Source organism: Amyelois transitella, chromosome 11, assembly GCF_032362555.1.
Source record: "Amyelois transitella isolate CPQ chromosome 11, ilAmyTran1.1, whole genome shotgun sequence".
Classification (NCBI taxonomy): domain Eukaryota; kingdom Metazoa; phylum Arthropoda; class Insecta; order Lepidoptera; family Pyralidae; genus Amyelois; species Amyelois transitella.
Window position 1 is genome coordinate 551,902 of NC_083514.1, and position 24,459 is coordinate 576,360.

General features: G+C 40.7%; 1 protein-coding gene and 1 long non-coding RNA gene across 2 annotated transcripts in view; one reads left to right on the forward strand and one right to left on the reverse strand.

Annotated features, from left to right (window-relative positions):
- Positions 1–24,459, forward strand: part of LOC106133652 (low-density lipoprotein receptor-related protein 2) — a 272,030-nt gene that overhangs the window by 242,861 nt on the left and 4,710 nt on the right. The window contains exons 9-26 of the mRNA XM_060946700.1: positions 325–510; positions 805–2,227; positions 2,484–2,743; positions 3,354–3,506; positions 4,022–4,169; positions 4,671–4,857; positions 5,181–5,284; positions 5,892–6,050; positions 6,410–7,432; positions 7,765–7,869; positions 8,917–9,038; positions 10,268–10,399; positions 14,272–14,360; positions 14,835–20,774; positions 21,063–21,221; positions 21,735–21,961; positions 22,983–23,184; positions 23,351–24,192. Coding sequence (XP_060802683.1) covers positions 325–510; positions 805–2,227; positions 2,484–2,743; positions 3,354–3,506; positions 4,022–4,169; positions 4,671–4,857; positions 5,181–5,284; positions 5,892–6,050; positions 6,410–7,432; positions 7,765–7,869; positions 8,917–9,038; positions 10,268–10,399; positions 14,272–14,360; positions 14,835–20,774; positions 21,063–21,221; positions 21,735–21,961; positions 22,983–23,184; positions 23,351–24,192 — 11,461 coding nt within the window. The remainder of the gene's footprint in view (positions 1–324; positions 511–804; positions 2,228–2,483; positions 2,744–3,353; positions 3,507–4,021; positions 4,170–4,670; positions 4,858–5,180; positions 5,285–5,891; positions 6,051–6,409; positions 7,433–7,764; positions 7,870–8,916; positions 9,039–10,267; positions 10,400–14,271; positions 14,361–14,834; positions 20,775–21,062; positions 21,222–21,734; positions 21,962–22,982; positions 23,185–23,350; positions 24,193–24,459) is intronic.
- LOC132902275 (uncharacterized) lies at positions 11,000–13,575 on the reverse strand. Its single transcript, XR_009657073.1, has 3 exons — positions 13,317–13,575; positions 12,788–12,893; positions 11,000–11,893 (listed from the first exon to the last, which is right to left on the reverse strand). It is a non-coding gene; the product is annotated as an uncharacterized LOC132902275 (long non-coding RNA).

Sequence of the window (24,459 nt, forward strand, 5' to 3'; positions counted from 1 at the left end):
TCTAATATAATATTGTGAAGTTGACGTTGTTGAAGAAAATGCTGCAGTGCAGTTTGTTACCGTTAAGTAATTTTGACGTCAACCAATGTTGTTAAACCATACGTTTTGACAATTATTAAGCGATATATAGTATCCTATAGTAATGAATAAAAATTTTGAATTTGAATTTTCTAAGCTAGAAAATATAAAAACAAATCTGTCATATCAAAGCTGATCTGGTTTCTCTGTTTTTATGATCACGAAGGTTGCTATTGCTTTTCAATGATGGCGCGACCAAAGACTGACGAAGATTTTTGAAGTAACTGAAGCTGTGTATTTCCACAGATAATTCGCGCTAACATGGACGGAACCCACACGAAGTCGATAGTGTCGGAGGCAGCGTACAAGGCGTCGGGTATAGCAGTCGACATCATAGCTCGAAGGGTGTTCTGGTGTGACTCCTTGTTGGATTACATTGAGACAGTGGACTATGATGGAAACCATCGGTTCTTGGTCCTGAGGGGGCAGCAGGTAAAATATAATAGCTAGCTAGTTTTGCAGTATTTTTTGTTAGCAGATTCTGGTAGATGATATTTGTGTGGATCAGAATGACGCTATGATGATATCAGATGGTCAGCTTCATATAGTTCACTGCTGAATTTCCACCTTCATCTATTGGATTTCGGTCTTCTCTTTTTTAAATGATCGTCATATCACTTTGATTCAAAGACTGAGAGAAAAGGGTCTGACTTACTTAAAATTTGAATTAAAGTATTTTATATTATAAATTTAGATTTTTTTTACCCTTGATCTTTCTCTTTACAGGTTCCAAGTCCTTCCAGACTGGCCCTCTTCGAAGACAGGGTTTACTGGTCTGACAGCACTAAGCAAGGGATCAGCTCAGTCAGCAAATACGAAGGCTCTTTGAGCATCCAAGCGATCTACAAGATGAAGGACATCAGAGATCCTAAAGCTATCACTGTGATACACTCCTTGAAGCAAACGTCGGTTAATAACCCTTGTGGAAGCAATAATGGTGGCTGTGCCCAAATGTGTATAGTTACAGCTTTACCCAACGGCGGACTTGGCTACAGATGTGCTTGCAACGTCGGGTACAAACTAGAAACTGACTTGAGAAACTGTATTTTAGTTAACGAGTTCCTAATGTATTCTCAGCAAAGATTCATCAAGGGAAAAGTGCTGAATCCAGTCATTGAGGGGTTCAGCGAAGCCATATTACCTGTAGTATCTAGAAGAGCTAGGTTCGTAGGATTAGATTTTGACGCAAGAGATGAACATATTTATTATTCTGATGTTTTGCAAGATGTTATATATAGGGTACATAGAAATGGGTCTACAAGGGAGATAGTTTTAGCGTCGCAGAATGAAGGAGTCGAAGGTCTGGCTGTTGACTGGGCTTCTAAGAATTTATATTATATTGACTCGAGGAAAGGAACTCTCAATGTTCTATCAACAAGAAACGTTTCTTACAGAAGAACTCTTCTAAAAGACCTGAAAAGACCGAGAGCTATCGTCGTGCATCCCAACAAAGGTTATATATTTTTCTCCGAATGGGACCGACCCGCGAATATAAGTAGAGTTAATACTGATGGCACTGGTCTTTTGGTCTTCGAAAATGTAACTCTTGGATGGCCAAACGGTTTATCCATAGATTTTAATTCGGATAGAGTGTATTGGTGTGATGCGCTATTAGATCATGTGCAACACGCCAAATTGGACGGTACTGATGTGAAGACTGTAAATTCTAAACTGATCAGACATCCATTTTCAATTGTGATTTATGGAGACTTCATGTATATCACTGATTGGAGATTGGATGCAATTGTAAGGCTGCACAAGTTGACTGGTGAACAAGAAGACATAATGCTAAGAGAGCCTAACACGAATAGGTTGTACGGCGTCAAAGTTTACAGCGAGGAAGTACAGAAGATTGATCCAATGCAACCTTGTGCAAGAAGTAATGGGAATTGTCAGAAATTATGTTTCGCTATACCTAGGAACAATACAGGGATATTGACAGTCAAATGTGGATGCCCTTATGGGGAGAAGTTGGCAGCAGACGGTACCAGTTGTGAGGCTGATCCAAATTCGGAGCCACCAGTAAGAGCTTGCCCTAATACTTGGGACTTCACTTGTAATAATCAAAGGTGCATTCCAAAGAGCTGGGTTTGCGATGGAGACGATGATTGTCTGGACAACAGTGATGAGGAGTTCGCTAATTGTACAAGTAAGTAATGATACTGTCAACATTCGAAAGGCGAAGTGGTGAGAATTATTAAGGTTTTGTTAGGTTTTTACTTTGATTTCTGCGACATGCTAATTCCAACACCGGACAAGAACCAATTAAATAAAGAAAAATTTAGAATTGCTACTTAAATTTCACAATCTGTTACTCGCACTCTGAACACATATAATTCGAAAGTAGCAGCAATTTTTCAAAGAGGCATCTTAAATTAAAATGACAATGTCATAACCTTTCACAGAAGCTACATGCAGCTCCTCAGAATTCATGTGCAAATCGGGCCGCTGTATCCCCGCGACCTTCCGTTGCGACGCCGAGAACGACTGCGGCGACTACTCCGACGAGACCGGCTGCGTGAACGTCACGTGCTCGTCGTCGCAGTTCAAGTGCGACAACGGCCGGTGCGTCCCCAACACGTGGAAATGCGACTCGGAGAATGACTGCGGAGACGGGTCGGACGAAGGCACACATTGTGCGGAGAAGACCTGTGCTTACTTCCAGGTAAGTTTGTTTTTGATGCTGAATATTGGGTAAAGTGGAGTATCGCTTGTGGTTTGATATCGAAGATTAGATAAGGTCGGAAAAAATGAAAATAAAATATGACTATAAATTACTTTCAAGTTAGTGACTTATTGTGCTGTGTGGTTCCCGGCACCAGTACAAAAAAGAATAGGACCACTCCATCTCTTTCCCATGGATGTCGTAAAAGGCGACTAAGGTATAGGCTTACAAACTTGGGATTCTTTTTTAGGCGATGGGCTAGCAACCTGTCACTATTTGAATCTCAATTGTATCATTAAGTCAAATAGCTGAACGTGGCCATTCAGTCATTTCAAGACTGTTGGCTTTGTCTTCCCCGCAAGGGATATAGACGTGACCATTTGTATGTATGTATGTATCCGCAAATACTACAAAGGAAAGCGTAACTTGTTTGTTGTATGCTCTTGACAGAGCACGCTTGATCAGAGACTGTGCCTCGACATTTATCTCGAACATTCTTTCAATCATCCTATTGAATACTATTATTATTTTTCCGTGCCATAGCAGTGAGGATATTCTCCAGACTGCTGGAACAAAAGTTAATTATTTCTATGTTAATTCTCTCTCTCAGTTCACGTGCCCCCGCACCGGCCACTGCATCCCATCATCGTGGGTGTGTGATGGTGATGACGACTGCTTCGACAAACAGGACGAGGCTGACTGTCCGCCCGTGTCGTGCTTGGCCAACCAGTTCAAATGTGCTGATCTTAAGCAGTGTGTGCAGGTAAGGAACTGTCTTCAAAGTGTGTGTTGATAAAATTTCAACGTTTAAATTTTTCCTCTGGTGTTGTTTTATACAATTTTGGTTTTTAAATAGAAAATAAACATGAGTAGAACTTGTTCTGAGAACAAGTCCAAATACCAAATGTATTTTTATTGTTTTGTGCCTTTCTTGGCTTAATGGAATATTGACACAAATAACATATATCATCACCAAGTGAACTAGTAGGTATTTTTGTATCTAGTTCTGTCCTTTTTGGGATATCTGGAAGACATGGTTAACGACACTGGCAAGTTTTACCAGCTTAAATTGACATCCGATGAAAATGCTGCAGTGTAGTTTGTTCCGCCGCTTCTTCTACACATGCGCTTTGGAAGCGGTAGTAGTTATAATTAGATTTAAGTTATGTGACATCAATAAGTGATACCTTGTATCCAATTTTGAAAATAAATATATTCTATTCTATTCTTTCGCCCTAAGAGTCGAAGCTAAGCTGAGTTTCATACGAATATTTCCAGGAAGCATACAAATGCGACGGCATCCCAGATTGCAACGACGGTAGCGACGAGGCGGGCTGCCCGGCCGTGGCGCCGCACCAGTGCCACGACAAGCAGTTCCAATGTAGATCCTCCAGTATCTGCATACCTTCCACCTGGTACTGTGATGGTAAGTCTTTTGAGATGCTTAAAGCTTTATTTGTCAGGAAGGCTGAACGTTGATGAACCAGGCGCGCCAAGCAGTTCAGATTGTCCAGCATTTGTATACTTTTCACTTGATATTGTGATGTTAAGTCGTACCATTTCGATGCATATGATAAGGTGGGTTCTCTCCGCTTGTTTGTCGCTCATTCTATGTGATGGATCAGATTAAGACTCACTGCTCCAGCTGTCTCAAGATGCACATTTTCTGGGGCGGTTTCGATCCTACTGCATTAATCTTAAGAAGCTTTAGAAGTGTCTTCTTTGCCCGGAAGCCAAAGGAGTTTGCAGAAATCTTTATATATTTTCAGAAAGGCTGAAAGAGCTCCAAGAAATCTATACTGAAGACTAGTCATAGAATTCGGACTTATATATCTAAATCCTTAGTCCAGAAGATTTTTAACACTTCCAAAAGCTTTGTGTCTTTCGTCATTCATCCATTTGCTCATCTATTCATTGATGATTCCAGGTACTCCCGACTGCGAGGACCTGTCAGACGAGCCGGCCACGTGCGGTTCCGTCACCTGTCCCAACACTCACGTCCGCTGCGACAACGGGCGGTGCGTGTTCAAATCGTACGTGTGCGATGGAAACGACGACTGCGGAGACGGTTCTGATGAAGGCGTCAAGCACGCTTGTAAACCCCCGCCGTTCAGGTAGGTTCTTATTTCAGGCCTGGAGTCCATTGTGAATTCTTTACCACATTAAGAAACATCATCTGATTGTTTTAAGTTGTGTTCTTAGCTGTTCTGCTTTAGAACCAGGGGTCCACTACGTTTTGTTAAAGTAGACCGGAGAGAATTTAACGAGATTATTGGGTTTTACTTAGCTACGTATGTCTGACCCAAAGAATAGACTACTTATCTATATTGAGATTTTTTTCAACGCCATCTACGAATTAAATGGAGTGGTTTATTCTACTCTGCTGGAAGCCAGTTTAGTATCAACCCACTAGCTGATTGATCAATCTTATTTACAGATGTGCATCAGACCAATGGCAGTGTCCCGGCGTCACTGACAGATGTGTCAATATGACACAAGTGTGCGACAATAAACCCGACTGCCCCAATGGATCTGATGAAGGTATGTCATGAACTTTTACTTAAAGAAGTCATTAAGTCGAGTTCTCTTTGCAGGGGAACCTGGGGTGTGCCTTTTTGATCATGCATTGGGTGAATCAGGTTTTCACATAAAGCGATGACCATCTGACCTCCGCAGACTTTGCAGGGGAACCCATATTGGATCAAGGTACACATTTAGTTGTCTGTAGCTGTAGGTTTCCTCATGATGTTTTGCCTCACTGTATCCCTTAGCAATCAAACTAATATACGTAACTCAGCTAAAAGTCATTGGTACATTTTCCGGGCAGGATTTGAACCTGTGTTTCTCAGCGCATTACGTTTATTATTCAGGCACCTTAACGGTTCTACCACCATCGCTGTTAGTTATTCACCGATCATATCCAGAAGATACAGTAAAAATAAAAAATAAAATTATAGGATACTTTATATCGCTTAATAATTGTCAAATCTTTTGGTTTCACAACATTGGTTGATGTCAAATAAATTACTTAAAACTAAGTTTACTGCCGCTTCCAAGGCAACATTTCCTTCAACAACGTCAACTTCACAACTATCCAAACTTAGAATAGAAATGTGGTGTGTTCATGAATCTTGTGTTTCACATCAAGGTGCGAGCTGTGACTTCGCTGAATGCGAGCATCAAGACGGCCTCTGCTCCAACGGATGCAAGCAGACTCCCAATGGACCCCTCTGTTTGTGTCCCTCTGGGGAAGAACTGGACACCAACGGACTTAACTGCAAAGATATTGACGAATGTACTCCGCCAGGTAAGTAACACTGAAAATAATTTGTCTTGAAAGTCTGTTTTAAAAAGGGACACACGATACTTGAATCAATTTCCAAACTATTTGAATTACATACATACGTATAATCACGTCTATATCCCTTGCGGGATAGACAGAGCCAACAGTCTTTTAAAGACTGATAGGCCACGTTCAGCTATTTGGCTTTGGCGTGAGAGGTTGCTAGCCCGTCGCCTAAAGAAAAGAAGAATCCCAAGTTTATAAGCCTACCCCTTAGTCGCCTTTTACGAAATCCATGGAAGAGAGATGGAGTGGTCCTATTCTTTTTTCTATTGGTGCCGGGAACCACACTTTATTTGAATATTTATTTTTCCTCATTCCAGGGGTATGCTCCCAAACCTGCACAAACACAAAAGGATCCTACGCCTGCAGCTGCATCGATGGCTACCGATTGGCCTCAGACAACCACACCTGCAAAGCCAATAACCACTCCAGTGCTTTCCTCATCATCTCCAACAGACATTCCATTCTCGTTGCTGACCTAAACGAGCAAGGACTAGAAAGAGTTCCTATTAATGTCGAAAATGTTGTAGCAACAGCTTCAGATATGCATACAGGAACAATATTCTGGTCAGACATGAAGTTGAAAATGATTGCCAGATTAGATCGAGGCAGTGAGCCCAAAGAGATAATAACTACAGGGTTGGATCTAGTTGAAGGATTAGCTTATGATTGGGTCGGTGGTAATATATACTGGTTGGACAGTAAGCTTAATACTATAGAAGTAGCTAAAGAAGATGGTAGTGCGCGCGCTACTTTACTAAGCGGAAATATAACTCAACCTAGAGGAATGTGCTTAGATCCCGCAAAAGAAGCCAGTTGGTTGTTCTGGACTGATTGGGGTGAGAATCCGAGAATAGAGAGAGTCGGTATGGATGGAACTCAACGAGCAGCCATAATTACTACAAAAATTTACTGGCCCAATGGATTAACTCTAGATACAGCAACTAAGAGAGTTTACTTCGCTGATTCGAAGTTAGATTTCATCGATTTCTGCAACTACGACGGCACGGGTCGACAGCAAGTGTTAGCAGGCAGCCATTATTTGTTGCATCCACATTCTTTGACTCTTTTCGAAGATACGCTGTATTGGACGGATAGACAGTTGAATAGAGTGTTGTCAGCGCACAAGTTTAGAGGAACTAACCAAACTGTTGTGTCGCATTTGATCTCTCAACCTCTTTCAATACATGTTCATCATCCGTCTCTTCAACCACAATATCAGTCTCCGTGTAAGAAAGATGCGTGTCAACATTTATGTCTTTTGAGTCCAAATGTAACCGTTGGATATACATGTTTGTGCAAGACTGGATTCAAGTTGCTGCCCGATGGAAAGTGCATTGAAGGTATGTTTTATGTTTAAAATGAGTCGATTTTAGTTTTGATTTTGCCAAAGCATCTAACACTGTGTCATGCCACTCAGAAAGAAATAGATCACTAGATGATGTTAAATCTGTTCGTATTAGTTATATCTCTTGCATTTAACATTGAATGAAATCTATTTATTAAACTAAATTCTCATATGTCCAAATATGGCACTGAATAAATCTAGGCGTACCGCAGGGATGTTTCTTTGAACCTTTATTACAAAAAAATTTTTTTTTTTTTGTTTGGACTTTTCTTCACTCAAAATATAATAAAATTTTATTTTAATATTGTTCTATTCTTGCCATTGCAGAGGAGAATTCATACCTGATGGTGTTGAAGGGCTCCCAGATTATCGACCTGGCGCCTGATGGCTCCGGTCGGGCGGGACAGCTGTCTTCTATTGTTGGGATTCAAGGTAGGAATCATTAAATAATTACTGAATAAATTACATAGATTGAGTTAGATAGTTACATAGATTGAGAGATTGAGAGTTTAAAACTTAGTTCGAGACTTGTGTTACGAGACTAACTCAACGATACTATATTTTTAATATAGATAAACATCTAGTCAATCAGAAAAAGTTCATTTTCCATTATGCCCTGGCTGGTATTCGAATCCGGGACCTTTGGTGTCACAGACGAGCGCACTACCACTGATTTTTGTAAATATGTTAACAAAGAATGTATAGCTCGGGCTCGACCGCCACAAAGGGAAGATCTTCCGCCAGGCTAGGTGCGACACCTAGGGAACCGCGCGACAGACGATATTGTATCGGAGTTTTTATATATTACTCAAATTCGTGAAATCTTTGCTCGCGCGATTCAGACTACACGCTGCTGTTTGACCGATAACGCCCTGTGATTGTTAATAATAAATAAATATATACGGGACAAATTACACAGATTGAGTTAGCCTCGCAGTAAGTTTTAGAGTTACGAGATACTAACTCAACGATACTATATTTTACGAGTATAATAAATACGTACTTATATAGATACACTCAAGACCCAGGCCAATCTGAGAAAATTCGTTTCTCATCATGCCCTGGCCGGGATTCTAACCCGGGGCCTCCGGTGACACAGACAAGCGCACTACCGCTGCGGCAAAGAAGTTGAATTGTTACATACATACATACATATGGTCACGTCTATATCCCTAGCGGGGTAGACAGAGCCAACAGTCTTGAAAAGACCGAATGGCCACGTTCAGCTATTTGGCATAATGATAGAATTGAGATTCAAATAGTGACAGGTTGCTAGCCCATCGCCTAAAAGGGGAATCCCAAGTTTATAAGACTACCCCTTAGTCGCCTTTTACGACATCCATGGGAAAGAGATGGAGTGGTCCCATTCCTTTTTTGTAATGGTGCCGGGAACCACACGGCAAATTGAATTGTTAGTTGTGAGTTGTGGCGTAGAGATGTCGCCAGCAGTGCAGTGAGTGTGTGTGTGCGCGTGCGCAGGCGGCGTGCAGTTGGAGTTCGACCGCGCGGCGCGCGCGCTCTACTGGCTGCAGGCGGCGGGCGACGCCGACGGCGAGTTCAACGGCACCGTCTACACCATGCCCTACGGCGGTGGTAATAAGGTCTGCTTTCAATTACACTATTTACGAAGTAGTTACAGGAATAGATAGAAAAAAAATCAAAATCAAAAATTTCTTTATTTTCTCTACAATCTTATAGTTAGTGTATAAACAAACAAATCACAGGTAAGGAATGTAACAAAAGATTGCGAGAGACTGGTGTCTGAACTAAGCAGAGCCTGTGTCTCAGTGCACCAGCCTCTCCCCACAAGGTGAATGACAATACCTAATTATTTGTTTTGTCTTAAACAGATAATCAAAAGTGAGTTATAAAAAAGAGAATGAGTGCTAGGTAAAAAAAACATATAACACAATAACAGAAAAGGGTATGTTAAGATGGTTCGGTCATGTGGAGAGGATGAATTAAAGCAGGTTGACTAAGCAGATATACAAGGAGAGTGTGGAGAAGGTCGGAGTGAGAAGACCTAGACGAACGTATCTTGATCAAATTAAAGACGTCCTGGTAAAGGGTCAGGTCAAAAGTACCCGAAACCGCCGATCTTGCATGAAGAGAGTTATGAATGTGGATGAAGCGAAGGAAGTGTGCAGAGATCGTGGCAAGTAGAAAGAGGTAGTCTCTGCTTACCCCTCCGGGAAAGAGGCGTGATTTTATGTATGAATGTATGTATTTACGTTTTGTGGGCTCCAAATTAAAAATGCCATGTGATTTATTTGATGGATTGAAGTTTTTGGAAAAAGAACGATCTTCAAATTGCATCGAATGAAGCAATTTTTCATTCTATTACATTATGTATACTCGTACTAATATTTTTGTTTGTTTGTTTGAACGCGCCAATCTCAGGAACTACTGGTTCGAATTGAAAAATTATTTTTGCGTTGAATAGACCATTTATCGAGGAGAAGCCAAGGCTTTATAACATAGAATTGTGATTCAAACGATGACAGGTACCTTAGTCGCCTTTTACGACATCCAAGTGGATAAAGCTATAGATGCGAATGGTATAGGCTTATAAACTTGGGATTCTTCTTTTAGGCAATGGGCTTGTACCCTGTCTATGTCCCTTGCGGGGTTGACAGAGCCAGCAGTCTTGAAAAGACTGAATGGCCACGTTCAGCTTTTTGGCTTAACGATAGAATTGTAATTGAAATAGTGACAGGTTGCTAAAACCATCGCCTAAAAAAGAATCCCAAGTTTGTAAGCCTATCCCTTAGTCGCCTTTTACGACTTTTATGTAATAATAAATGCTAACATTTTAACTTCAATTATCAAGGTGGAATTCCTCGGTCACGACACGGGCATCGTGGGCTCTCCGTCCGCCATAGCCTTCGACTGGATCGGCAGGAACCTGTACATGGCCAACAGGGAGGCCAGTAACATAGAGCTCGTCAGGGTCGACAGTAAGGTGGGTGAAGGTTTTTGATTTTCCCTTAACGTTAAGGGCTGGAGACTATATATAGTCTCCATGCCTTAACTATATATATATATATAGCTGAAATATATATATATATAGTTAAGGGCTGAAGTTGAGCTCAGTATATATATCGCTCGCCTAGTAAAAGAGGGGCACAATTCGAAAAATGCGATTTTTGGGAATAGTGTGATAAAGATTTGACTTACGCGGATTTTTTTTTTAATTCTTATTAACTTTACCATTTTTAACGCTAGAGTTTTGAAATTTTGTATACTTTATTGCAGGTAAGTTTACAACAAAATCATAAGCAAATTTTTTTAGCATATTTAAATTTAAGTAAAATATAGCTTAATTAAAATTAACTTTCTAATTTAGGCCTTTATTATACTTAATGTCTGTATTTATTTAAGGCAAATTTGGAATTACGACTTTTTAATATAACAGTTTAAAACATTTAAAGGTCCTATTTCAAAATAAGACTATACTACTCATAGATTCTAACATTAAATAAGTTTAAATGCGACATTTTTACAAAAATTTATAGTTTCAAAAATTTTACTCATCCAAAAAAGAACAATAATGCGTCAGAAACTTCTTTATTTCTTATAAAATAAAAAAGAATATTAAAAAAAGCGAATACCTATTCTTAAAAAGAACCAAAAAGCAATCAAACAATTCTGCATTTGTGTATTTATATTTAGGTGTAACAAAAGATATGCTTGATAAAATAAAAATACGTTGGAGTTGAAGGCTTCCTAATGCCCAGAAGGATTTAAAATATTCAATTCTTTTACTACCATTAATTTTTTCACTGCATTTTAATTTTTGAGTACATGGTGGCTTCATTTCCCGAGCAAGAATTCGTTTTTTGGTATTAGTAGATGTGTATGCTTCTCCTAAGTTTCGTTTGATCTTTTGCTGATTCTGCTTCCACTTGGTAGGGTCGGCTTTACGTTTTCTTGTTAATTTCTTAGATGTGGACACTTCAGCTATGGTTTCTGTTGCAGAAGACAAAGATGTGGTGGTTGATAAACGTGGTCTACTTCCTTGGTTATAGGTAGGATCATTGTCGCTAAGATCGACCTCACTTTCTCCAGAATTTATCGGTGAAACATGATAATTTACTGCAGGGGCTCGACGTGCAGGCCTCGTTTCAATATTATTAAAATTGAAGGTGAATCTGATATCTGAATTTCAGGTTGTTTGTCTTGAGGTGTTACAGATTTTTCTCTATTTATTGGTGTACCACTACGGGATGATGAACTACTACTACTACTGCTGCTGGAACTAGACGACGAGCTGGAGTAGAAGATGCCCTTGATCTCATAGATGTAGATGCAATAGTTAAAGTGGTGTCAGTTACGAGAATATTGGGAGTAGTATCAGAGTTATTGAATTTTTCAAGACTATTAGATATTGTGTCGTCATGTTTTGGCGGACTACATAAAGGAATATTCTGTTTTTCAATAATATCTGAGTTAAAATCTGAAAAAAAAGAGACAGTGATTGCAGCATATCACTCAACGTATAGTTCTATTAGGTTCAGAACTATTTAAAAGTAGCATTCACGTAAAAAATCGCATCAAAATCAGTGTCTTAAAAACAGATAGGTGAATCTATGTTTAACAGATACATACATAAAATCACGCCTCTTTCCCGGAGGGGTAGGCAGAGACTACCTCTTTCCACTTGCCACGATCTCTGCATACTTCCTTCGCTTCATCCACATTCATAACTCTCTTCATGCAAGCTCGGCGGTTTCGGGTACTTTTCACCTGACCCTTTACCAGGACGTCCTTAATTTGATCAAGATATGTTCGTCTAGGTCTTCCCACTCCGACCTTTCCCTCCACACTCTCCTTGTATATCTGCTTAGTCAACCTGCTTTCATTCATCCTCTCCACATGACCGAACCATCTTAACATACCCTTTTCTAACCCTGTAACTTCATCTTCTTTCACATCACAACATTCCCTTATCACCCTGTTCCTTATCCGGTCACTCAATTTCACACCCATCATACTCCTTAACGCTCTCATTTCCACTGCATTTATTCTGCTTTCGTGCTTCTTTTGCCATACCCAACGTTTACTCCCATACATTAATGTCGGGGCCTTTTTGGATAGTTTCTGACTGCTCATAAAGGCATGCAAAGCTCCATTCACCATGTTCCCCGCGTTCACTCTCCTTTCAATATCACTATCACACTTGCCATCTGATGTAAACTTTGATCCTAGATATACAAACTCTTTCACTTGCTCAACTTTTTCAAGATTTTTTAACAGGTAGGTGTATCCAATTCAACCAAATAAGGATAACAAAATTATAAATAAGCAAAATGTATGATAAATAATAATGCCTAATAATTTTAAATCCAACCTTATCTTTTGAACCTGTAGTTTTTTGTATGATTCGAGGCGGTGGAATCGACGAATTTAGCATGTTCAAAATTTTTTGTGAACACGGCGACTTTTCTTAAAATATTCTGAAAATAATCATAGTTCATTTACTGAATAAATTCAAAAATATCTTCAATATTTATTATTTTGTTAATTCAATAATAGTAAATTTAGGTAAGAATAGTGATATATGTATATCATTTTATATTTAAATTAAAAATGAAATTGAAACTAGAAATTATATTAAAGTAGTTGAGTAGGTACCCAACTTTGAAATTAATTAAAGAAAATGTACCATATAAAGACATAAATTTAAATCTGCTCCTAATTAATTCCTACAATTTAGTGGTACATGGCATCATTCAGATATATTTACGAAAAATATTTACTATGTTTGTATAGTAAGGGATTAATTTGAAATAACTCCACAAATCGAAAACTATTTTGGTACTAAACGGATCTTAATCGAAATGAGCCTTTGTAGTACAAACAGTATTTGTAGTACTTACCAGATTATTCATGATAGACGGGCCTAAATCGAAATTGGCTTCCACGCGCGGCGTGATGCTTGCACAAATACTGGCGCCTTACTAAATGGGCCTCTTTCGCGGGAAGAAGGACGGGAGGAAATCCTCCGTGTGAAAGAGACACAAATTCAGCGCTCGTTTGATTTGAGCCTTTATTCTTTTTTTATTAAATTGTGGTGCTAGAACTGTTTGTTTTGGGCCGATTTATCACAAAAAGTCGAAAACGGAAAATTTTGAATTGTGCCCCTCTATTACTAGGAGAGCGATATATACATACATATGGTCAAGTCTATATCTCTTGCGGTGTAGACAGAGCCAACAGTCTTGAAAACACTGAATGGCCACGTTCAGCTATTTGGCTTAACGATAGAATTGAGATTCAAATAGTGACAGGTTGCTAGCCCACCGCCTAAAAAAGGATCCCATGTTTATAAGCCTATCTCTTAGTCGCCTTTTACGACATCCATGGGAACGAGATGGAGTGGTCCTATTTTTTTTATTGGTGCCGGAACCATACGACATTAAGAGCTATATATATATATTATATATATATATAGTATGCGTGCCCAGAAGGCTGGCTGCATTGCCACATTGAATGGCAATGCTTATTCTTTGACCTAAAAAGTTTTAGTTTTCAGAAGGTCATGGGATACCTCGATCAGTCTCTTAGAAAATTAAAAGCTGATAGACCCCACATACCCAAGGTTTCCACTCCAAAAGGCTCAAAAACGTGGTTATTAGAAATACATACATGCGCCTGTTAAAGCTTTCTGCAGAAATACTAATAATAAATTTAACTGTCAAATATGAAGTGAATAGCTCCTCAACTTAAACGGAAAATATGTTCATATATTTATTACTTCGTTTTGAGTCTTGCGACTCTTAGCTCTCTCGTAAGAGATTAAGACGTAATTTAGTGTGTATACTTGTTCATCAGGTGAAGTACCGGTCTGTGGTCCTGGCTAACAATGGCAAGAAGGATTCTGTCGCCAAGCCCAAAGGAATCGCACTGGATCCTACGGAAGGGTAAGCCAAAAGTTTAATTTTTTTTTATATACGGGACAAATTACACAGGTCGAGTTAGCCTCCAAGTAAGTTCGAGACTTGTGTTACGAGATACTAACTCAATGGTGCTAAATTTTATAGTAAATACTTATATAGATGAACATCTAAGACCCAGACCAATCAGAGAAAGTTCGTTGCTCGTCATGTCCTGCCCGAGATTCGAACGCGGGACCGCCGGTGTCACAGACAAGCGCACTACCGCTGCATTACAGAGGCCGACAAAACTGTTAATAAAATATGTTGAATGAATTCATTAATTCTTGCTATATTTTATTGGACATAATTGTTAAAAATCATATCTTAAATAATTATATTTAATTGAAAAAAAGATAATTATTTTGCATATAGACATGTATGTATATCTTCTCCACCTCAAGATGAATTAAATAATCAAAATTTCATACTAAGTTCAAAATGTTTGTATTTGTTTTTCAGAAAAATATACTGGTCAGACGAAGGTGGCTACGGTGTTCCCGCCAAAATCGGGAAAGCTAACATGGACGGCTCTAATCCTGTCATCCTGGTCGATGGCATTGAAAGACCTGAAGCTATTACTATAGACATAGAGTTGAAAATCGTTTACTTCAGCACTCAATATCCGGCTAGCATCAACAGCGTTAACACAGACGGGAATGATAGAAAGACTATCCTTACAGAAGCTAACGATATGTCATATCCTAAAGTCATTGCAGTACTAGACTCAAGATTGTTTGTTTTAGATCCACGCCATGAAAAGATTTTCAAAGCAGACCTGCCTAATGGTGATAACATCAAAACTATAATGGACAATGAGAGCGATTTGAAATCGTTGACAATATACCAAAAGAGGAAGATGATACATCACCCGTGCGCAACAGCAAATGGGGGATGCGAACAGATTTGTATACCAAGTGATGGCCGGTCAAGAGTTTGCGCATGCTCAGTTGGTTACAGAAAAGAAAATGAAGTTAATTGCGTTCCTTACAAAACATTCGCTGTGGTGTCTCAATTGGATCTTATTAGAGGATACAGTTTAGATTCTACAGCTGAAGCTATGGTCCCTGTGACAGGACAAGGTCACCACATCTTACACGTTGATGTACATTTCGCTGAAAACTACATATACTGGGTTGAATTCAATCGAGGACAATGGAACGGAATTTTCAGAATCAGACCAAACGGTACCGAATTGGAACATGTTATTCGTGATGGTATTGGAAGCAATGGTATTAGAGGGCTTGCTATTGACTGGGTGGCTGGAAATCTTTACTTCACCAATGTATTCCCTCATGAAAATTACGTAGAAATGTGCTGGTTAGACGGTTCGCATAGGAAAGTGTTGGTTAAAACAACAATGGACGCTCCAAGAGAACTAGCTGTGAATCCGTTGAAACGACTACTATACTGGATAGATTATGGTCAATACCCAAGGATCGGGAAAGCATACCTTGATGGTTCTAATTGGCAGACAGTGGTCAGCTCAGGTATATCTAATCCTAGAGATTTGACTATCGACATGTTGACCCACGACGTTTATTGGGTTGATTCCAAATTAGACCAAATACAAAAGATCTCCTACAATGGCGGTAATCGACAACTGATTCGGTCTAACCTCCCAAATCCAATGGGAATTGCTATTCACACAGGCAATGTCTATTGGGTCGACAGAAATCTACAGACTATTTACAAAGCCTCAAAATTACCAGGTAACACATCTATGCCAGAGAAGTTAAGAACTAATTTACCGAAACTAAGGGATATTGTTATATTTGATGGAAACAATCAACCTACAGACGAGAATAATCCTTGCAGAAAGTTCGGTAATGGAGGCTGTGAACAGCTTTGCTTCAGTTATCCCCCTGAATCAAATAAAGGCGTTACTTACAAATGCGATTGTTCGACGGGCCAAATAGATCCTAGTAACAACAAAAAATGTACAACAGTCGACGAATACCTAGTCTTCACAACTCGAACAGAAATTCGTAGTATAAACTTAGATCCTAAATCAACTGGAGTGCCATTCAAACCTATAGGAAACCTGACTAATGTTGTCGGTGTTGAGTTCGATTATGCAGATAACAAATTATTCTTCACTCAAATCAGACCGTGGGCAAGAATCGGTTGGATGAACGCAAATAACCCCGATCCAACCGCAATACAAAACATAATAAACAAAGGAATCAATCCGGAAGGTATATCTTATGATTGGACGCAAAAGAAGATATACTGGACTGATAGTTCAAATAATTCCATTTTCGCCATGAATTTAGATGGAAGTGAATTAGTAATGATCGCCAGAGTAGAACGCCCAAGAGCTATCGTTGTAGATCCTTGTAACGGAACCTTATACTATACAGATTGGGGCAGATTCGGTACTTCTGGAAAGATTTACAGAACCACTATGGCCGGATCACTAAAGAAAGCAATCATAGATAAAGATCTATCACAACCGAGTGGTTTGACAATAGATTTCGATGAAAACATGCTTTATTGGAGCGACGCCGTACGTGAAAAGATTGAACGATCAAAACTTGACGGATCAAACAGAGAAGTCCTGATTTCTGCTACAATTTATCCATTCGCTATTACTGTATTTAGAAATTACATTTACTGGACGGATTTGCAACTCCGCGGTGTTTACCGTGCTGAAAAACACACGGGAGCTAATATGATTGAAATGGTTAAACGTTTAGAAGACTCCCCAAGAGATATACACGTCTACAGTAAGAAACGACAGTTGTGCCAAGCTAATGCTTGCAGTATCAGCAATGGTGGATGCGCGCAAAGTTGCCATCCGGCTCCAAATAATACAGCTGAATGCCGTTGTGATGATAATACTAAATTGGTTAACGAAGGAAGAATGTGCGTCGCCAAAAATATTTCATGTGATCCATCTAAATTCTTCTGCGCGAATGGAAAATGTATCAGCCGAATGTGGTCATGTGATGGTGATGACGACTGCGGCGATAACTCTGATGAAGACCGCAACTACTGCGCGTACCATTCTTGCTCTCCGAACGAATTCCGATGCAACAACGGACGTTGCATCTTCAAATCTTGGAAGTGTGATCATGAGAACGATTGTAAAGACGGATCTGACGAGGAGGGCTGCGTTTACCCACCTTGCGCTGAAGGAGAATTCACATGCCTCAATTCTCGATGCATTCCAATGTCTCAAGTCTGCAACGGAATCAATGATTGTAAGGACAATGTAACATCAGACGAAACTCATGAAAGATGCCCGCGTAACACTACATGCCCGACGAACCACTTGAAATGTGAAAAGACTAATATCTGCGTAGAACCGTACTGGCTTTGCGATGGCGATAATGATTGCGGCGATAACTCTGACGAGGATCCGCTACATTGCGCGCAACGCACGTGCCCACAAAACAGCTTCCGCTGTCCCAACCACCGTTGTATCCCTGCCACTTGGTACTGTGACGGAGATGACGATTGCGGAGATGGAGCCGATGAGCCACCGGAATATTGCCGATCAGAAGGACGCACTTGCTTCGGCGATCTGTTCACTTGTGACAATGGCAATTGCATACCCAGAATCTACATTTGCGATGGAGATAACGACTGCTTGGACAGTAGCGACGAAGACGACCGGCATCAATGCAACGAAAGGAAATGTGACGCTGAAACTGAGTACACATGCGAGGAGAATAAATTCTGGGGACGCGCTCAATGTATTCCAAGAAAATGGTTGTGCGACGGTGATCCCGATTGTATTGATGGAGCTGACGAAAATTCAACAATACATCATTGCGCCGCGCCCACTCCTTGCGCCGAAGATCAGTTCCAATGTAACAATGGACGATGCATCAATGAAGGCTGGGTATGCGACCACGATAACGATTGCGGAGACGGCTCTGATGAAGGAAAACGGTGCAACAAAGAATACAAACAGTGCTCCGAACAAGAGTTTACCTGTCAAAACTTCAAGTGCATCAGAAATCACTTCCGCTGCGACGGAGAAGACGATTGTGGTGATCATTCAGATGAAGTTGGTTGTGTCAAAAACAATAAAACTTGTCCCGCAGGACAGTTTAAGTGTAATAATGACCAGTGTATTGATAACCGTCTCGTTTGTAATAAGGTTGCTGATTGTACTGACGAGTCAGACGAACCGGCTCACTGTCACGTCGACGAATGCGCTAAACTTGAAATCAATCAATGTGGACATAAATGCGTTGATACGCTTACAGGATATTACTGTGATTGTAACCAAGGATACAAATTGTTACCTGACGGAAAAGCATGTGCAGATATTGACGAATGTGTTGAAACGCCAGGAGTTTGCTCACAATATTGCTCAAATACACCAGGATCTTACTATTGTAAATGCAATGAACCGTTTTACGAAAGAGAAGCAGACGAACACACATGCAAACGTAAAGACAACACAAGTGCTTGGGTCATCTTTACCAATAAATATTATGTCAGAAACATGTCTACTGACGCATCAATGTACAATTTAGTTCATCAAGACCTTATGAATGTAGTTGCCATCGATTTCGATTTCCAAGAGCATAAGATGTACTTTGCCGATGTATCTGCTAAGACCATCTACAGATCTGATTACACGGATCCGAATCCTACTAAAGAAGTCGTTATACGACATGATTCTCACGCTCTGGAAGGTATAGCCATCGACTGGATTGGAAGGAAACTTTACTGGCTTGACAGACATTCAAAGAACTTGGACGTTTCAGAGTTAGACGGTACGAGACGTAAAACATTGAAAACTGGAGTCGCTGATCCTAGAGCTATAGTAGTCCACCCCGGCACTGGATATTTGTACTTCACGTCATGGCATTTGCAAGCTTACATCGGCAAAATGGGAATGGACGGTTCCAATTTCTCTGTTATCTTGAATTGGGAACAAGACATTGCATGGCCGAATGCTTTGACAATAGATTACTTCACCGATCGAATTTATTGGGCCGATGCTCATTTAGATTATATTGGATCAGCTGATTTAGAAGGCAGGCACAGACATGTCGTTTTGTCCGGGAGTAAAGTTCCTCACGTGTTCGCTCTTAGTCTATTTGACGATGAAATCTATTGGACCGATTGGAATTTGAAGGCTATAAGCAAAGCCAACAAACATTCTGGTGAGAATTTGACAGTTTTGCGAAATACTACACACAGGCCTTACGATATTCATGTTGTTCATCCATTGAGGCAGCTGCCGTATCCGAATCCATGTGGCGATAACAATGGAGGCTGTTCTCATCTGTGCCTCATAGCGCCTCCTCATGAATCAAGTTACTTGAACATCGAAGGTTACGGCGAAGAAGGTGCCACATCATACAAATGCGCTTGCCCCAACCAATTCTACTTAGCGCGGGACCAGAAGACTTGTATCGCTAACTGTACTGACGGGCAACACAGATGCAATGGTCGTGATGAGAAGTGTATACCTTGGTTCTGGAAATGTGACGGCGAGAAGGATTGTATGGACGGCTCTGACGAACCGGATACCTGCCCGGTTAGACATTGTCGTGCCGGATCGTTCCAGTGCAAGAACACAAATTGTACACCAGCTGCCACTATTTGTGATGGCACTGATGATTGCGGCGATGGAAGTGATGAAGCTCAATGTTCTCACGAATGTCCACTCCTCGAATTCAAGTGCAAATCATCTGGGCGTTGCATTTTGGATAGTTGGAAGTGTGACGGAGATACAGACTGTAAGGACAACAGTGACGAAGACCCGGCCATGTGCCACAACAGACCTTGTAACCCTGACACTGAATTCTCATGCAAGAACGGACGTTGTATTCCGAAATTGTGGATGTGCGATTTCGATAACGATTGCGGCGATGATTCCGACGAACCAGCGTATATGTGCCGGCAGAGAAACTGTACTACTGGTTGGAGAAGATGTCCTGGACAATCCAACTACAGATGTATACCGAAATGGTTGTTCTGCGATGGCAAAGACGATTGCAGAGATGGCTCAGACGAATTGCCCGACAATTGTCCAGCTTGTAATAGCGAAACGGACTTCACTTGTGAGAACAAGCGTTGCATTCCGAAACAATGGTTATGTGATTTCACTGATGACTGCGGTGACGGCAGCGACGAGGCCGAGGCAGCTTGCCAGCACAAATACAGAGAGTGTTCAGAATCAGAGTTCAAATGCGGCAATGGAAAGTGTATTTCGTCTAGATGGCGTTGCGACCACGAAGACGATTGCGGTGATAATTCTGATGAGATGGAATGCGGTGGTTTCAAGTGCAAGAATGGAACGTTCCAGTGTAAATCTGGTCATTGCATCGCGGCCTACTTCCGCTGCGACGGAGACAGAGACTGTCGCGACCTGTCGGACGAAATCGGCTGCCCGCCGAGGTTCCCCGGTGGAAAATACTGCCCTGAAAGCAGGTGAGTTTCTCTATTTTGCATTGATATTTTTTCACCGTGCGTCTTTTTATTTTTCAACAGTTGCATGGCAATGTCCTTTTTTGTTTATAAAGATCATAAATACAGAATCATCCAGTCTTGATACCCCACGAGAATCTGTATGCCAAATTTCGAAAAGAAATCTCAAAAAGTTTCGTCCAAGAGTTACCTTATTAACAACGGATTAATTGTTTTCAGTCTTTTAATGATGATCCCGTAAAATAATGCACCAAGTTACAACATGATACTAATTTCTTTAACGTTTCTCAGATTCCAATGCGGCAACAACTTGTGCGTGTCTCAATCGGACTTATGCGACGGAACAGACGACTGCGGAGACGGCTCAGACGAGGCCGCGTCTATCTGCACCAACTTTAATTGCGATACTCTGAGGAGGTTCCATTGTGATAACCATCGATGTGTGCCGAGGTGAGATATTCAGTTGTTTTTTTTTTTACTTACTGGGGTGGGGACAGTTTGCAGTTTAAGAATATTTGAACTTGGACAAATTACACAGATTGAGTTAACGTCGAAGTAAGTTCGAGACTTGTACTGCGAGATAATAACTCAACGATACTTTATTTTATCATAAATACATATATAGATTAAACATCCAAGACCCAGGCTAATCAGAAAAAGATCTTTTCTAATCATGTACTGGCCGGGATTCGAACCCGGGACCTCCGGTGTCACAAGCGTACTACCGCTACGCCACGTAGAATATTACCACTTTCATCAACCAATGATATCTTTTGAGCTACACATTTTCTAATTGATGATATTACAGTGAGGAGAATAAAGCAATAAAATCAAACCCTTCAAATTAAGGCCAATCGATTTTTATCGATGACCCAATTAGATTCATTTAATTACAATCAAATCAAATTCTCTCCGTTTTAACTATAAGACAGTTTCTACTAATGCCCCTCTACTTTACCATAGATACCAAGTCTGCGACGGCATAGACAACTGCGGCGACGGTTCAGACGAGAACAACATGACTTTGTGCGCGGCCCGGGCGCGACCCTGCGACCCCTACACTCAATTCCAATGCGCCAACAAGCAGTGTGTCGATAGAACACAGCTGTGCGACTTCGCCGACGATTGTGGAGACGCCAGCGATGAACTGGGATGTCATCATACGCACACTTGCGATCACATGGATAAAGGTCAGGTTTTACTTCTAATTGGAAGCTAGAATGGAATGTTGTTATGTGAAAGAAGATGTAGTTACAGGAATAGAAAAGGGTATGTTGAAATGGTTTGGTCATGTGGAGAGGATGAATGAAAACAGGTTGACTAAGCAGATATACAAGAAGAGTGTGGAGGGAAAGGTCGGTGTGGGAAGACCTAGACGAACGTATCTTGATCAAATTAAGGACGTCCTGGTAAAGGGTCAGGTCAAAAGTACCCGAAACCGCCGAGCTTGCATGAAGAGAGTTATGAATGTGGATGAAGCGAAGGAAATATGCAGAGATCGTGCAAGTGGAAAGAGGTAGTCTCTGCCTACCCCTCCGGGAAAGAGGCGTGATTTTATGTATGTATGTAGAAGCTAGACTATCACTGAGAGAACAGTCCTCGGGAAAGAATATGACCCGCCGAACACCTCTCCATGTACCTCGTCTGCGCAAGCACGACCACTCTGACAAGAGTGTTCGACTAAGAAGACGAAGAAGCTAGACTAAAACCGTAACTAATCTTCTACACTTAATTCTCTACTCGATTCAAGACTTCGCTTCATAAATCTAAAGCTTACCAGCCAAAAGATGTATCTTTTGTAGTCCCTAATGAATCATGTTTGAGAAGGACCAGGGATCTGCTTAAGACTGCAATCTAGGAAAAAATCAAAGTAGAAAAGTACAAAATTAACCATTCAAGAAATTATGTCAAGACTATTCGTTGAAAAGAGAGCTTCGTGATCAAAAAGCGTGTGGTCGAATCGGTAAGGTGCCCGGTTGAAATGCGTGATGCGCAGAAAGGCACAGATTCAAATCCCACCTCGGCCAGGACTATGTTCGAAGTTATGTACATTAGTTTGAATACTTACTGATGCTCTTACAATGAGGGTTGTTTAGCTGCAAAGTTAGCGGAGATCCGATGGGAGTCGCTTTGCTTTTAATTGTAAAGTTTGAATTTCTTGATGAATATTTAAGATTTACCTGTTTCTCAAGCAATACTATATCTTTCCAGGCGGCTGCGAACACTTCTGCACAAACCTCACATCCTCCGGAGGCGGCTACATCTGCACCTGCTTCCAGGGCTGGATCATCTCGCCCCAGGACAAGAAGAAGTGTGTCGACGTGGACGAGTGTACCCAGGGCACCCATCATTGCTCCCAACTCTGTACCAACATCAATGGCAGCTTCTCTTGCAGCTGTAGAGACGGGTTCAGGTGATTATCATCTTGTTTCTTGTGATCTTCCAAGCATACTTTCACGTCTATTTCCCTTGCGGGGTAGATAGAGCCTAGTCTTGAAGAGACTAAGAGTTAAAATTTCTGTGTTTTGTTTCGGTATTTTCATTTATTTTTATCACCTAAATCAAATTATCCATTACAGATTGGCCGACAGTCTATCAGGCGTGTGCAAAGCCATCGAGGATGAAGTAATTCTTATGTTCGCCAACGGCCCAGAAATCAGAGCATTCGTCCAAGATAAGAACGAAGAATTCGAAGTAATCTCTTCCGAGAAGAGAATCGAAGCGTTAGACTACGACCCGATCCAAGAAATGGTCTTCTGGGCAGACAGTTACGACAAAACCATCAAACGATCATACATGATCAACGCCTTGGATGGTCAAGTAAAAAGCGGCTTCGCCCAAGACCTGAACATGAAAGGAAACGCCAAACCCACCGCTTTGGCAGTAGATTACGTTGGTGATAATTTATACTGGACTGAAGCCGAAAGAACAGGCTCTAAACCTCGCGGAAGAGTCATGGTTGCCAGAACTGATGGAAGATACAGACGCGCTTTAGTCTCAGCTGGTATTGAAAGCCCTACATCTTTGGCATTAGATCCTCAGATGGGCAAAATGTTCTGGTCAGACGCTGGCTCCGCTCCGAAGATCGAAATCTCTTGGATGGACGGTAGTAAGAGAAGACCAATTGTGACTGAAAATATTCGTCATCCGACTGGATTGGTTATCGATCAAGCAATGGATCATGCTATTTATTGGGCTGATACTAAATTAAATACGATTGAAACGATGAGGCAGGATGGATCTAACAGGAAGATTATACTTCGTGGAGATAATCTGAAGCATCCGATTTCGCTGGATGTGTTTGAATCGTCTTTGTACTGGGTAACAAGGGATACGGGAGAGCTGGTCAGACAGGACAAGTTCGGAAGGGGGGTGCCTTTTGTTATTTCGAAGGATCTAGTCAACCCATCGGCTGTGAAAGGTGAGTTATCAAAAAGTATAAATTGATTGTCTTACTTCATTTAAGGTAAATGAACATATGCTGATAGGGTTTAATTTAAGAGGAATTAAGGCAATACATGTCAATGCAATTAAATAAACTTAAAATTGGAGATGCTGGACATACAGAAGAAGTATTAAACTTAAAATTTTTAAAATTATACAGTTGTTAGTGACTGGAAGGATATAGATTATTTCGACCGCCTATTCACATTTAAACATCATCAAACATCAATACATTTTATATTGC